The 15,549-nt window shown below is 34.8% G+C and overlaps 2 protein-coding genes across 2 annotated transcripts; one reads left to right on the top strand and one right to left on the bottom strand.

Moving 5' to 3' along the window:
• Positions 1 to 1,200: 1,200 nt before the first annotated feature.
• LOC143634814 (uncharacterized) lies at positions 1,201 to 5,303 on the top strand. Its single transcript, XM_077102800.1, has 3 exons — positions 1,201 to 1,269; positions 2,198 to 2,595; positions 4,088 to 5,303. The coding sequence occupies exons 1-3, from the start codon at positions 1,201 to 1,203 to the stop codon at positions 5,214 to 5,216; spliced, it is 1,596 nt and encodes a 531-aa protein (XP_076958915.1). The 3' UTR covers positions 5,217 to 5,303.
• Positions 5,304 to 10,485: 5,182 nt separating this feature from the next.
• Positions 10,486 to 15,549, bottom strand: LOC143634789 (BRCT domain-containing protein At4g02110-like). Its single transcript, XM_077102780.1, has 10 exons — positions 15,462 to 15,549; positions 14,726 to 14,829; positions 14,527 to 14,631; positions 14,328 to 14,429; positions 14,142 to 14,226; positions 13,952 to 14,021; positions 13,749 to 13,793; positions 11,879 to 13,609; positions 11,097 to 11,313; positions 10,486 to 11,028 (listed from the first exon to the last, which is right to left on the bottom strand). Exons 1-10 carry the CDS (start codon positions 15,547 to 15,549, stop codon positions 10,486 to 10,488), a joined length of 3,090 nt encoding a protein of 1,029 aa, XP_076958895.1.

Here is a 15,549-nt window from a genome sequence, read left to right on the forward strand (position 1 = left end):
AATTAACTTTCAAAGTTGATAACGCGATTTACAAGTTTAAACCAAATTGAAAACTTGAGCTCGAGCTAGACTCAACATAGTTCTAAATAAAACTGTCATGACTCGGGTTGACTCGATGGATTATTAGAGCGTGTGGGCTGTTTATTAGTTTCTAATTCAATTAAAAACCTGCGTTTGGATCCGTCAGAAGTAAAATATTTTTGGTTAATTTAAAATCATATCTTAATGAATAAGTTTTAGAAACACGCTAACAGATTAAGAGGTTAACTCCTATTCTTATAATAAGTCAGACCTCTTAACAGCTTAACATAAGGTTGTTAAACAACTCGGTAAAAATGAATGTTTATCGTGAATTATACCAGATAATGAACAAAATTCGGAATTTAAAGATTAAATGTGCCTTATCTAAAATGTTAATAGCGGTAAACTTGTAATAATCATCAAATTAATGAGGCAAACTAACGAGTCAGCTTTGACTTGACCTTGAATCTTGATTATAAGTAGAGTTGGGCAAATAAATCGATCCGAAAACTGAACCGAAACCGAACTGGTTTAAAACTGATTATGTAGAAACCGGTTTGGAACCGATTGAAAACGCAAGTCGGAACCGGCTTGTAATTTTCTCCGCCAAAACCGGTCCCAAACCGGTTAACCGAACCGAAACCAGGCAAAACCCGAACCAAAACCGATCGTAACATGATAAGAAACCGGTTTCAACCCGAACCAAAACCGATCATAAACCGGTTTTGACTTTTGTTTACCAAATCAAACCGGCTTTAACCTAAACTGGGTTTGAGTTTAAAACCAGCTTGTGCACCTCTAATCATATGAAACCGAGCTAATTAAATCAAGTGTATCTTAACCATTTTTCAACCTTCAAAAACATAGTCATTTAGAAAGTCATAATTATATCACCATTAATATGAATACTAAATCATAATAAGTAAGATCATTATTCTGTAATAACCAACCAATAACTCAACAATAATAATATAATATAATAAGTCAGCAAAAGAGAGAATATGAATATGTATGGTGCCATGCCAGCCATAATATACAAGGATCAAAACCTTTATTATTTCTCTCTCTATATACACAGCTGTCACTTTATTTACACCTATTTCATTTAAAACCCCTTCATATCTCTCACACACTCTTTAAATAAATTACTATGCAAGCTTCCTTTCAACACCAATAACAATGGTTGTAGCATCATCTCCTCCTTATAACTCTCTTGAAAAGAAGCATTGGTGGATCACCAACAAAAAGGTAGCATTTGTAATGCAAATCTTTAAATTTCTAAACCTATTGGTTTTCTTGGTTCATTGTAAAATTTTATTTGCAAGACACATTTTTTAAATACATTAGTTTTTCATTCAATAAAAAGTAATGTTTACATATAAATAAAAAAACACATGAACAAGCTTCTTTGTTAGCCTTTTTCGGATAGCAAAACCAAATCGTTTAAAAATAATATTGATAGATCTTATTAATGTTCCGGTCATAACCGGATCGAAATTTGTATTTTATTTTTCAAATACAAATATATACACCAAAATTTTCAATTTTGACAAATTTTGACTAAATAGCGAATAATCGGCAACTAGCCGGTGGTGTACCAGCTAGCGATTAATTGGAGACTAATAGCCCTTTGGCTTATTTTTTCAACCATGATTCCACTTACCATTCCACTTAACGGTTTAGAACTTGCTAGAGGCTAGTCGGGCCCTAAAATTAAAAAGAATTTGTCGGATGGAAATTTATATGTAATTTTTCAAATACACATATATATACCAAAATTTTTATATATATTTTTTAATTTGACCGATTTTGACTAAATAACGATTAATCAGCTACTAGCCGGTCAGGTACCGGCTACCATTAATATACATTTACATACCAAATTATATATATATATATATATATATATATATATTTAAATTTGACCAATTTTGACTAAATAGCGATTAATCTTGAACTAGCCGGTAGGGTACCGGCTACAATTCCACTCAGTATTCTAGAACTCGCCAGATGTTAGTTGGATGTTGAGCTAAAAACTAGCGATTAATCAGATTGAAATTTATATGTAACTTTTCAAATTTTATTTTCAAAATTTGACCGATTTTGACTAAATAGCGATTAACCGACAACATAATTGATTCCAGTTACATGATTGGTTGTAAAACTTCATTTGCAGATAGTCGACAGGTACATAAAAGACGCAAGAGCCTTAATCTCATCACCGAACGAGTTTGATCTCACTGCAGCGCTGAATCTACTCGAAGCAGCACTCGCATTATCGCCAAAATGCGAGGAGGCCCTCGAGCTGAAATCGAGATCACTTCTATGCTTAAAAAGATACAAGGACATTGCTGATATGCTGCAGGAGTATATACCGAGTCTTAAATTGTCTTATGATGATTTAGCAGCTTCGTGTTCTTCAGACGGCTTGCAACAGTTGTGTCGAGAGCGCGTTAAGTTGTTGGCTTCGGACGATGATGAAGCGTCGTCGTTTAAGTGTTTTTCGGTTTCGGATTTGAAGAAGAAGGTTAGGAATGGGATTAGGAGAAGTTGTGAGAAAGAAGGTCAATGGAGGTAATTTTGAGTCGTACTAGTGGTGCAAACGAGCCGAGCCCGGCTCGTTTAACTTGTACAGGGCTCGAGCTCGGCTCGTTTCGAGCTCTATTTTAAAAGCTCGAGCTCGGCTTGTGAGTAGATTTTTATATAATTATAATTATAATTTTATGTATAAAATAATATATATTATTTAGTTATTTTTAATTATTTTGTCATAAAATTATATATATTAATTAATAATTATTAAATATATATTTTTAAAAGTTATATAAATGGCAAGCTCCTTTAGGCTCGCAAGCCGGCTCGAGCTCGATAAGTGAAGCTCGGGCTCGGGCTTGTTTATTAAACGAGCTTACTTTTAGGCTCGGGCTCGGGTTCGATTAAGCTCGGCTCGATCGAGCTTTTTAACAAGCTGATCTCAAGTAGCTCGAGAGCAGCTCAGCTCGTTTGCACCCCTAATTTTGACTAATTGAATTTCAATGTATGTTGATTATACACTGATTAGTGATTAGCTTGTTGATTAAGCCTAATAAAGTAATAATCATTCATAATTATTAAAGTTTCATGGTTAAGTCTTTTTTTTAAAGGGAAAATTACCAAAATGGACATTGTTGACCAAGAGTTGACTAAAATAAATATGATTTTCAGTCATGGTTGAATTATAGGCGTTTGCTTTGGTCGGTTCGGTTTTGGGTTTAAACCGAATCAAAAACCAAAATGTCGGTTTTTGAGTATTTGAAAACTATCTGGTTCTGCTTTTTTCGGTTTTTTGATTTTCGGTTATGGTTCGGTCTGGTTTCAGTTTATAATTTGTGCTTGAAAATTTTGGGTCAAAAAGAAAAGGTTTGCGAGACGGAATGAATTTGGACATAAATTATTTTGTTGGTTAGAAAATTATTATTAGTTATTGTGTGTGTGTATAATATATATTTGGGCTAAAAAAATTGGGTTCGACAATAGTCAGCATTATTAATTACTTTTTTTATAATTTAAAATCAGCATGGTTTGTTTTATTAGTTATATATTTGGGCTAAAATATTTGGGTTCAACTATATATTTAACTATTGTTAACTACTTTTTTTTAATAATTTAAAATTTTAATTTTAAAATCGGCACGATTTGTTTTATTAGTTATTATATGTTTGGGCTAAAACATTTGGGTTCAACTATATATTTAACTATTATTAATTACTTTTTTTAATATTTAAAATCAGCTCGGTTTGTTTTTTTTTTATTCAAGTTATACCCAAAACCGAGTCTGAATCAAAATTTCCGTTTTATGATTCATAAGACCAAACCGTCAACATTTTGTTTTGGTTCGGTTATTTCGCTTTGGCTTTCACGGGTTTCTCGGTTTCGGACCGGTTATTCGGTTTAGTGCACCCTCTACTAACAATGTCTATTTTGGTAATTTTCTCTTTGGTAATTTAACTAGAGGCTAATTTTTGTATTAGTTAAAATGAGTTGTAACTCAGTGATTTCTAACCGAGTCAACTCTGTAATATTTCAGGTATCTGGTATTAGGCCAAGCTTGTTGCCACTTAGGCCTAATGGAGGATGCAATGGCTCTTCTTCAAACCGGAAAACGCCTCGCGTCAGCTGCATTTCGCCGCGAAAGCATATGCTGGACCGACGACAGCTTTTCGTTCTCAACCGACGACAACCAGCCCCAAACACCACCACGCACCGAACTCGAAAGCATTTGCCACCTCCTCAGTCACATTAAGCTCCTAGTCCGTCGAAAAACAGCCGCATTAGCCGCACTAGAAGCCGGTCTGCACACCGAAGCAATAAGACATTTTACTAAAATAGTAGACGGTAGACGCGCTGCGCCTCAAGGATTCCTTGCAGAGTGCTACATGCACCGCGCTGCAGCGTATCAATCGTCCGGTAGGATAGCCGAAGCCATAGCGGATTGTAACCGAGCCTTAGCATTGGATCCATCAAGTATTGTAGCCTTAAGCACCCGAGCTTCACTTTTCGAATCCATTCGTTGCTTTCCAGACTCGTTACACGATTTAGAACACTTAAAACTGTTATACAACTCAATTCTACGTGACCGAAAACTTGCGGGTCCCGTATGGAAACGACAAACGATTCAATACCGCGAAGTCCCTGGAAAACTATGTTGTTTAGCTACCAAAAGTCAAGAACTAAAAAATCGAATTGCTTCGGGTGAAACTGGGAATGTGGATTATTATGCGTTGATCGGGTTGAGACGAGGGTGTTCACGGTCTGAGTTGGAACGAGCGCATTTGTTGCTTACGCTGCGTCATAAACCGGATAAATGGATTACTTTTATTGACCGGTGTGAACTTACTGATGGACTTGATATAGACTTGATTAAAGACCGAGCCAAAATGTCTAGTTTATTATTATACAGATTGATTCAAAGGGGTTACACTAATGTTATGGGAATAATATTGGATGAAGAGATTGTGGAAATTGAGCCAAAGAAGGCTTCTGTGGCTTTACAGCAAGAAATGCAGTTGCAGCATCAAGAACAGGTTGAAACCGCGACATCTGCACAAGTGTATCAAGGGGTGTTTTGTAGAGATGTCGCGGTAGTTGGGAGTTTGTTGTCGCAGTCTGGGTTTAATAGCCCGATTTCGGTTAAGTATGAGGCTTTGAGCTGTTGATGTGCATAATGTTATGCTGGTGCTGGTTAAAGGCTATGATAAATAATTTTGGAAGTCATTTTTGTACAAAGGATTATGGGAAAAAAGCCTGGAAATTTTTGTTCTTTTGTTCTTTTTTTTCTGGGTATTTTTCTAGTGTTACTGTTACCATTTGGTTACTTAAATATGATTTGAAGTAAATATGATTAATGGGGTTGGTTAATGGTTACTAATGGTGTTCTGGTATTGACGAAAATTGTTGATCTAACCGCTTACTAAAGCTTCAGGAAACGGCAAACCAAACTGGCTGGTATAAACTGGTTTTTTTATTTTTTAAAATCTCGGGCTTCTATTAAAAGTTTTATAATGATAAGCTATTTTTATAAATATGTTACAGGATGTTTCAAAATTGAGAGAACAATCACTAAAAAAAAGGTTTAGTTTTCAAAATTCTGTAAAAACCGAACCATATATAAAATTGGTTTAGTTTACAAAAGTCTGTTAATATCTAACCGTAAACTAAATCGTAAAAAAAATACAAACTGTAAATTAAAATGTAGTGAGCTTAGAGGTGTACAAATATGTTTCTTTCGACACCAAACTGGTTCGAGTTATGACCTAATCGATTTGGTCAACTTTGTTGAACACTGGTTTGGCAAGAAATCGGTTCATGTTTGAAACCGGTTTAAGAAAGGAAATACTCGACCCTGCACGAACCGGCTAGGGTTATAACCGATTAATGGGTTCCAAAGCGGTTTTTAAGGTGAGTTGCCTAGATTTAATGGGTCGGGTCTGAAACCGGCTTACCAAGACTAAGCCTATTATTTCCCCATTTGGTTTCTACATGTTTTTAACATTTTAATTGTTAAAAATAGGTAGGTTTTGGTTGTATGATTTGGTTTGCTTGTGTGGGTGCCAAATTATTTACTGTGGCCTCTTTTACTGTATTGTCAGTTCCCAGGCTTTATAAACATATCCATGCTGGTGACATTTTCATAAAAATGATAAATAATATAATAAATTTCAACAATTAAAACCAAATATTAAACTCAACAAGTATCATAGTAAAAAGCAATGTTTAAAAAACCGGTTTTTTACTCGTATCAAATTGGACTATAAAATGGTATAATCGGTTGAACCGGGTTATACCGGGAGGTTCAACCGGTTAAATAGTTTACCTTATAATTTTCTATAAATACAACTTTAACTCCAAAAATAACCCAAAAGTATTTCATAACAAAAAATAATCCAAAAGTTAATCCATATTAAAAAAATAATACAAAAGCACTCAATTTAAATAAAAAACAGTCCTAAAGTTTACACGTTTGAATATTAATTACCGGGTTAAAAGTAATTTTGATCAAACATGGGCCGCAAATATAAAAAATTCCTTTGACATAAAACCGGTTTGCCAGTAAAAACCGGTATTTTAGAAAAAACCGCCGGTACAATATTCTAGCAAACCGGCCAAAAATACCGGGCTCAAAATACCGGCTTGCTATTCGAAATCCGGTTTAACCGGTTCAACCGGCCGGTTTGAACCGGTTTTTAAAACATTGGTAAAAAGAAAAGTTAGGGTACTGAGTGTACTTGAGCAGAGCTCGACTAGGTTTGAGTTCGGTTTGTTTTGTATTACCGTATTTCAAGCTTTGGCTCGTTTCGAGTTTTCTTTTTTCCTAAATCTCGAGCTTGGCTCGTGAGTTTTTTGGCAAGCTCGGATTCGGCTCGTTTTTTATTTATTATGTATTTTATATTTATTTATGTTTATATATGTTTTTTTAATTATTTTTATCCATTTTAAGCAGAGACTTAAATAAGCCTGAGCTTGGCACGAGTTCATGTAGCCTTGAACGAACCAAAAGCTCGACTCGAGCTCGGTTGTGCAATGTAAAAATAATACATCGAAAACCAAAAGAGACGTAATTAAAAAAAAAAAAGGCTTTGACAACCTAAACAAGGCTTGATAACTAAACGAGCTTTATTTGAGGTTTGGGCTCAGCTTGATAACTAAAAACTTCCCATACAAGGCTTGATAACTAATCAAGCTTTATTTGAGGCTCGGACTCGGCTTGAGGTCGAAAAAGCTCGAATTGTTGGCAGCACCGCTCGTTTGCACCCCTAATTTAAACACTTAAAGTCATGTCGAAACTAGCAAATGTGTCGATGAAGTATATGAACAAAAAAGCGGAACACATGAACGAATATTACAAATAACGAGTCTGCTCGCACACATTAGATAAACAAACAAGGTAAAAAGAAAAAGAGCCTCTGAATAATCATGTCACAATAAATTCAAATACGTACATTATAGTGTGTGCATACAAAAATGTACATAAAGTATATGATTAGGTATGTTAATATTCAAAAAGTATCCACCAAATCAAATATACCAAATTATTGTGTTATCAATCTATGCAATCCCTATCAAACTGAATAGTCATATTGGTTGGACGCACTCGAGGTTGGAGACGTATAAGCCGCTACGAATGGTGTTTTAAATTCCAAGCATATGGCAAACTAGGGATGAGCAATAACCGAGCCGAACCAGATCAAAAACCAAACCATACCAAAAACCAAACCAAATATAACTAAAAATCGAAAATCGATTAACGGTTATTTTTTGTACCATCGACATCCAAAATTAATCCAACCGAACCATTCAAAGCTTTTATATTTTCATGTATTTTATGTTACCAAATAGGTTAACTGAAAGCCAATTGGTTAATTTGGTTGAATAACTAAACCGAACCGAAAGAACCGTGTTCACCCCTATGACAAACATTGTCCAGGGGTGGCCCCGCATCATTTTTTTTATGCAGTAGTGTAAATTTAGCTGTTGTTCGTTCGAAAATTTTTATACGTAGTGCCCTTTTTCGACTATAAATTTGAGTCCGGCCTTTCTCGTTTTTGGATTTCCTTTTTGTACATTTTGAGTCCGCCCTTCCAACGTTCCTGTTCAAGCTTCGCCGCTAACAAAGATATCACAATGGTACCAAATGAACAATACTAGCTCTAAAATAAAATAAAAACTGGCATATATAATTTCTAATATATAATAGCTTTCATTTTAAACACTGTTATTTAAGCTGAATATTATGTATCTTATCTTATCTTACAATACTAATAAAAGAAAATGTTGAAGTTTAGGTGTCAAGCTCACATTTCACCTAAGTCCTAATCTCTTATCTCATTCATTCTAGCTATTCATGGGTCATGGGTCCAAACAATTTTGTCAAATGGGTTATAACATAGTGTGGATTATAATCATATTGAATCAAATGTCATTTTTATACCTAAAGTTTGACCAACTACACAACTTTAGTATTTTTTTTTTTAAATTTCTTGCAAATCAACACCTGATTTTACAAAATCATGCTATTGTAGTACTTTTCGTTAACCTTGTTTGTTTTTTCCATTAAGTCTATATTAAATTAATTCGTAAGTATTTGAGAATCATATCTGAAATAGCAGACTTTATTTATTTTTAATATTTGATAAACTCGTGTAATACACGGGTTCAAAAGGTAGTGTATACAATATATACAGACGTGTACATATTTAAGCTGTCAGAATAATTGGGTGGGTGGGTCGAACTAAAAATTATAGCAACATAGGATTCCTGCCATATGATCTCCTTACCTAAAATATTCATGGTTCCACTTCCACCTTTTGGCTTTGTATAACGTATTCAGTTTACACAATTCTTCTTTTTAACTTTTTATTTTTTGAAGCAAATATGTTTTACTGCACATTTATAATTTATTTTTTTAACTATGGCATAAAATACTCAAATTGTTTAAAACCAATTGTTATACAAAACACATTTTAAAAACCATTTAAAAACCAAAATATATAAATAGGGTTACCTGGTCAAACTGTACACTTGTCAAGTTGAAACGAACACGACATGTTAACTAAACGTCTTTGCAGGTTTCAACCTATAACTGACCCTAACGTGGACCCGTTTAGTCCAAATACAAATTACTAATTTTGTGTTAAAGTTTGAGGATCGGTCCGAAATTCACTTACTAATTTTGTGTTAAAAGTTTGAGGATCGGTCCGAAATTCACTCCTAATCGTGGCCGAATTCAAGTTTTTTTTTACACATAAAAACATATCCAAAATTTAAAAAAGGACCTGAATCATAAGACATTTTCAGCATCCAACAGTAATCTCATTTGGGCTTTTGGGCTATCAGAGAATCAATCTACAAATCATTTATTTTGTATCCATTAAGGCAATAAGCTTATAGAATATATGAACATATATTGATATGTGGTTTGGATCAAAAACAAATTAATTAACATGCTGTAAGAATCAAGTAGTATAATTATATTTATAACATAATGTAATTACACTATGATGTAATTACATAAATACACTACTTGTAAATATAAATTACTCTACTTGATTTTCACAATTAGTCATAGTTATTAAAAGCGCACTAGGCTCGCGCCTAGGCGCTAATTCAAGACGTTGCGCAGGTAAAGCGCCTGGTGGTGGTCGAGGCTCTCTTCCGGCGAGATTCCGGCAAAAATCTGAAAATTCCAGCCAGATTCCGGCCATAACCTGAAAATTCTGGCCTGAAATGGAAGATATTTACCTGAAGCCGGAAGGAAAGAGAATGAGTGTCTTTTTAATCTTCTCGATTTTTGTATGTGGGTGGCTTAAAGCTGTAGCAAGTTTATGTTTTTTATATTTTGAAGTACAGCATTATTATAGCTATGCATTGTGCTGCTACAGTAATGACAGATTTTACTTTTCAAATCAATGAACAACTTAAGATTTCTTTTTTACAAATGACAGGTTAATTCAAATAAATTTTTAATGTTAAAACCATTTGTTATTGGACGGCTAAAATAATATTTGCAGTTTTTATGAATCTTTTTAGCTATCTGATCTCTATATATTTTAAAATTTTAAACTTATTGTTTAATTTTCTATTTTTATGATTATTACATAATAGCTTTTGCTTTTTATATTTGAATAATATATTATTCTTTAATACGTAACATAATTTTAATTTTTTTATTTAAATGCGCTCTTTTTATCTCAGGCCCATGCTTTCTTTTGCGCTTTGCGTCTACGGAGACCTATGGGCCTTGAGTGCGCCTAGCGCTATTGTAACTATGCAATTAGTACGTTAATTTAATTTGTACGTTAATTTTAATAACTTAAGAAATAAGCTTATAGAATATATGTACATATATTGATATGTAAATACACTTAATATCATACACACCATTATACAAAAATATACATACAATTTAATAACTTAAGAAATAAAAAACTAACCTCTAGCTGCATAACATTTTCTTTTACTACTTTTAGACTTGGGCTTCTTGCTACACTTAACACAAAACCAATCTTCGTCAGGAACATCTTCAAGTGGTGGATCACAACAATCAATATGTGTACCAACACCACACCCAACCAAACCACCTTCATCCCCACATATCAACATCTCTTCACCTTGGTCACGTGACCCGCACACCTCACACGCCACGTCATCGCCATCCGGAGTTTTGGGCTCACTAGTCTCCTCTTCTAACTGCTGCATTAACTTGTTATATGATCTCTCTGCCCAAACATTTGTGTCATACTGAACATGTTTTTCTAGTGGATATCCCGGTTTGCAGACGTATTCCACCAAGTAATCCGCGTATACGCATGGGATCTCGTGTTTTAAAAACTCCTGCACCCATATGTCGACATGTGGCATCCCGGGGCTAACAACCGCAAAGTCTATACCGGTGTTTAAGAAGCGAGTGTATGGTGGAGAAGTTGCTAATATTGTCCCGTCTCCCGCCTTCACTACTCGTTTGAGAGTATCCTAAAATTAGAAAAATCAATAATATCAATATCAATATATTATAAGATCATAGGAGGATATTGGTATACCAAAGGTGGCGTGATGCATTCCCCGTATACTATTATTTTCATCCCGTAAAATGCACCATGGCCCGTTCTCTCCTTCAAAAGGCGCCATTTTCTCGGTGCCTCTAAGTTAATTTGACCGTCTTCAGTTAGGTCACTTTTGTGCCACTCATAAGGCTCCTCCGCTAAGAATTTACCTGCATCGTTACTTGCAGTTAAGTAATCTGTCTTCAAAATCCACCTGCATTTTGAAAAACTTTTTAACTACAAATTTCTGAAATTTAAGATAAATGTCTGCCACAATGATAGGGTGGTTAAACACTGTTTTTATTGTGTGAACTGCACCAAGTATAAGTAAACATTATATCGTTCGTGCCTTTTTACGACCGACCTTGAATCAGGCTTAAAATTTTCATTACCAATTTAAGCAGCCAACCTCATTTCAACTGATTTTTCAAGTGAATAGCTGGTGTGGCACTTGTTGAAACATGTAAAACATGCTTAGGCACAAACAATGTAAAAATAAATCCAGTTACATTTTTCATAATGGTTATACAAATTTTGCAATTTACATTTAAAAAATAGTTGTGTGGCACGTAAGATTTCATGTGGCGCTTGCATTTGCATAGTTGCATACACACTAAGATGAAATAAGATGCAACGTCCATCTATTTTTAAAAACTCCATAAAAACAGTTGTTAAAAGGTAACTTTGCTGCTAAAATTGGTGATGAAATGTAAATTGGTTTCTATTTAACACGTAATTAAAATTGATTACTTGAACGAAAAAGTCAAAGAGATGTTTACCTTCCAGAAGCAGCAGCAGCAAAGAATTTCTCGGTTCTGAGTACGGGACCGGGCACAATGAAATGAGTTGCCTGGTAAGACCATCGATGAGTAACTATGCATACTCTTCCCTTTAACCGCCTTATCATCTGTTGGAACTCCCGCCTTTGAAACCTATGTCCAGTCAATATAAACCACATAGGTTCATCTTTACCGGATTTTACTACCTCTTTCTCACCAGTACTTTGATCATCAACATGTGCTTGCATATTCTCCTCTTGTGGTTCCAAATCACACGTACTAGCAGTTCGTTTGCCTTTCTTGTTAACAGCTTTGACATCAGTTACCTCTTTCACTGAAACCTTAGTTTTACTCACAGGGCGTTCATTTCTTTTCGTTTCCTTCTTGTTCACAACATTCTCTGTTTCCATGTCAGCATCATTACAAACATCTTCTGCTACCTTAACTTCCATAGAATCCTCCAAATCATTTGCATTTCTCTTGCTTCTCGTAGCTCGATTTGGAGTTGATTCTTCTCTAATTTCTGGCTTCTTGTTATTGCGGTCACTCACAAGTTCCTTCTTTTTCACTGAGCGAGCAGTCTTTTTCTTACCGTTTTTAGTCAGGTTCCCTCTAGATGTCGTTTCACACCCAAGATTCTCAGTAAGTTGATCTACATCATGTAGATTTTCGTCTCGTTTCTCTTCCATCACTACATCAACAGTGTTATCTGGCTCCCTATCTTCATATTTCTCTTTGTTTGACTCATCTTTATCCTCTGGAGGCTCGGTTTCATCGTCCATGCATAAAGACTTGTGCCAAGGCATATTCTCAATTTGCAAACCATTATCATTCCTTGGTACATTGTTTTTCAAAGAAGTTGAACCCTTTTCATTCACGGTATTCTTTTTAGTACGATTAGGGGGCGAAAATTTCTTGCTAATAGACTTCCTTTTAACAGACTTTGAAGCTGATCCACCAGTTAATTGGCTGGTCTCCAAGTTCTGGTTACTGGATTTTTGAAGATCAGAACTAACCACAGAAGGAGATCGTGTGACCTTTTCAACCATGCCCACATCTCGGTTGTCAAAATTTGCAGCCAAGCTGGTTTCTTTGTATTTTTTCTGTGGTCTTTGCACTGCATCTAAGTCTTCAATCTCCGTAGTTGATAATTTGGAGATGGGTTCATCACAAATTACATTTTTACCCTTGGAACTCAACGACTTCCTTCCAGGAGTGTTACAGGAGCGGTTCTGTGCAGAGCTTGTTTCAGGTAGGTGATCTTTGCTTGACTCTTGAGCTGCACTTTCCACATCATTATTGAAGGAATCATTGAGAGTAAACGTATTCAATCTTTTAGCAGTGCTGGCACAGCTTTTCATGTTCATTGTTGGAGATGTGGTTTTTGTTGGAGATACGATATTTCTAACTTCATTCTGAGGGGATTTGTTGGCTAAAGTGGAAGCAGAAATGAGTTGGCTTTGCTTTGGAAAACTACCAACAGTTTTTTCACAAAGATTAGACGGGCCACAGGAAGAATCAATAACATTTTCAGTGTCCACATGCTTATTTTTAGTCTCATGTGGCTTAAGAAATTGATTAGACGTAGATGTCATAAACACTTTAGAAGCACTAGTTTTCAATAGAGAATGAGGTGGAGTTGCTATTTTCCTCTCATTTTGTCTTGCAGTAACGCCTTCTGGTTCGTCTTCAGAATCTTTGGCTTCAGCCTCCATCTCCAACTCATAGCCACTGTAGTTAAGATAAAATAGTGTTTTGAGTAAATAACTAAAATAAAATATTTTTATGTAACGTGTGATAATACAAAAAATATCAGAAGTGTCGCACGTCATTAATGTAAAAATAACAAGCTATAGTCTTATAGTCTAACCTTTTACTATAATCTGATTCTGAGACAATCTCCCAAGCCTTTAAACTGAAATCATGCAGCAGAGAATCAAATTCAAAGCGGTTGAAACATCATAGCAACTTATAGTATGGTGTGAACAAGAGATAAATCATATGTAAAAAAACATAAAACAAGGTCTCATGATAACCGATAACACGTAAAAAGTAGGTGTACAGGATACTTACCAATCTTCTAACCATAGGTGGTTAATAAGCTTTATCTTCTTCATTTTCTTTGCAAGCAGATACTTCTCCCCTATAATATTAAAAGAAAACAATAGAAGTGTCTAAATAAATGTGCAAATATGTAGATGTCCCGTTTTATAGCTCCCAATCAATAAATAAAACAATGAAGTAATGAAATAATATAGCACACCTTCAAATTTGTAGCATATAAGATGAGTGACCTTGTTTGCTATCAGTGGTTTAGAAAATTGTGCACCCATCAGTCCAACCATGGTCTGAAATATAAAAAAGATTCAGATAATAATAATCCATCATCTTGTTCATTATGAATGTTTGCAGCATGAATAGATGAATAGCAGATTGGAAATAGGCTAACCATAATATCCTCTCGATCTTCACGTTGATATCCTGTTAAACATATTACCAGTGACTTTGCACCTGGAATTCCATTCAAATCCCTAACAGGTCTGTACATTATCTTTCGTACAAAATAACAGCATTTAAACAATGGTAACAAAAATAAACACCATATTTAACTACAATCAAATGAGTACTAATTAGATTAGAGAACTAACCGAGGTGGTATCAACAGGCGTTCCCACATCAAAACTGTGATCTATCCATAAACTAGAGACTAATATCTTTCCATCTCGTCTCGCAGCAACGCATACAGAATCATCCTGCAAACATGAACCCCACATGTATTCTAAAATTTAAGGATCAAATTAGAGTTAAAATGCAAAACAATGGGCAAAACATGGATAGTAAATTTACATAGACAAGCTTATCAACAATAACATGAGTGCAGTTTGGACCATATTGACCAGCATCAAGCGCACCGCCATTAACAAGCTCCCGTGAAACCTGCAAATACAATTTAAATAAAAATGATCTGTCAGTTACGTCCACTTAGGGCTGTAAACAAACCAAATGTTCAGCAAACCGTTCGTGAATTGTTGGCCGCAAGTTTGTTTATGTCGTTCATTTAATAAATGAATGAACATGAACAAGGAATTTTGTTTGATTAACTAAATGAATGAACACGAACAAAGGCCACGCTCATTCTGTTGTGTTCGTGAACATTCAATAATGTGTTCGTTTGCGTCCATTAACATTTGTTTGTTTATGTTGGTTCAGTAAATGTTTTTAATACTTTTTAATGACTTTTCTAATCTTATCATATTAGTATACACACACACACACACATATATATGAAACTTGGAAGGCAGGTCAAACCGACCGTTGACATTGACCATTCTCGGTTAGCCAAATCAAATAAATCATTGTTTAAACGAGTTCATTTCCTTAATGAACAAACACGAACAAGTAATTCATTCGGTTAGCTGCTCGTTAACCGTTCGCTAACAATGTCAGCTAACAAGCAACAAACAAATCATCTGATTGTAAACCCTAACACATTAATCAAGCTATCATAACAAACAATCCAATAAATATGCTGACATCAGCAAACAAAAATAATAACAATAATAATAATAACAAAAATGAACCTGAGATTTTTTGATAGGATCAAAGCCTAGAAGTACAAAGCTAATGCCGCTGAAGAGCTGAGTTGACCGGTCAAACGGCGACGTTTGCAT

Source organism: Bidens hawaiensis, unplaced genomic scaffold (genome assembly GCF_021521415.1).
Source record: "Bidens hawaiensis isolate Kalapana, Puna unplaced genomic scaffold, B.hawaiensis_p1.1 tig00007248_1, whole genome shotgun sequence".
In the NCBI taxonomy this organism is placed as follows: Eukaryota; Viridiplantae; Streptophyta; class Magnoliopsida; order Asterales; family Asteraceae; genus Bidens; species Bidens hawaiensis.

Bases quoted from the DNA above. Each gene is read 5' to 3' on its own strand.
- LOC143634814 (XM_077102800.1), top strand. From the start codon at position 1,201: ATGGTTGTAGCATCATCTCCTCCTTATAACTCTCTTGAAAAGAAGCAT. The intron at 1,270-2,197 runs GTAGCATTTGTA...CTTCATTTGCAG, and splicing joins GGTGGATCACCAACAAAAAG to ATAGTCGACAGGTACATAAA. The intron at 2,596-4,087 runs GTAATTTTGAGT...GTAATATTTCAG, and splicing joins GAGAAAGAAGGTCAATGGAG to GTATCTGGTATTAGGCCAAG.
- LOC143634789 (XM_077102780.1), bottom strand. From the start codon at position 15,549: ATGCAAACGTCGCCGTTTGACCGGTCAACTCAGCTCTTCAGCGGCATT. The intron at 14,430-14,526 runs GTTAGTTCTCTA...TTTGTACGAAAG, and splicing joins CGCCTGTTGATACCACCTCG to ATAATGTACAGACCTGTTAG. The intron at 14,227-14,327 runs GTTAGCCTATTT...TTTATATTTCAG, and splicing joins AAGATCGAGAGGATATTATG to ACCATGGTTGGACTGATGGG.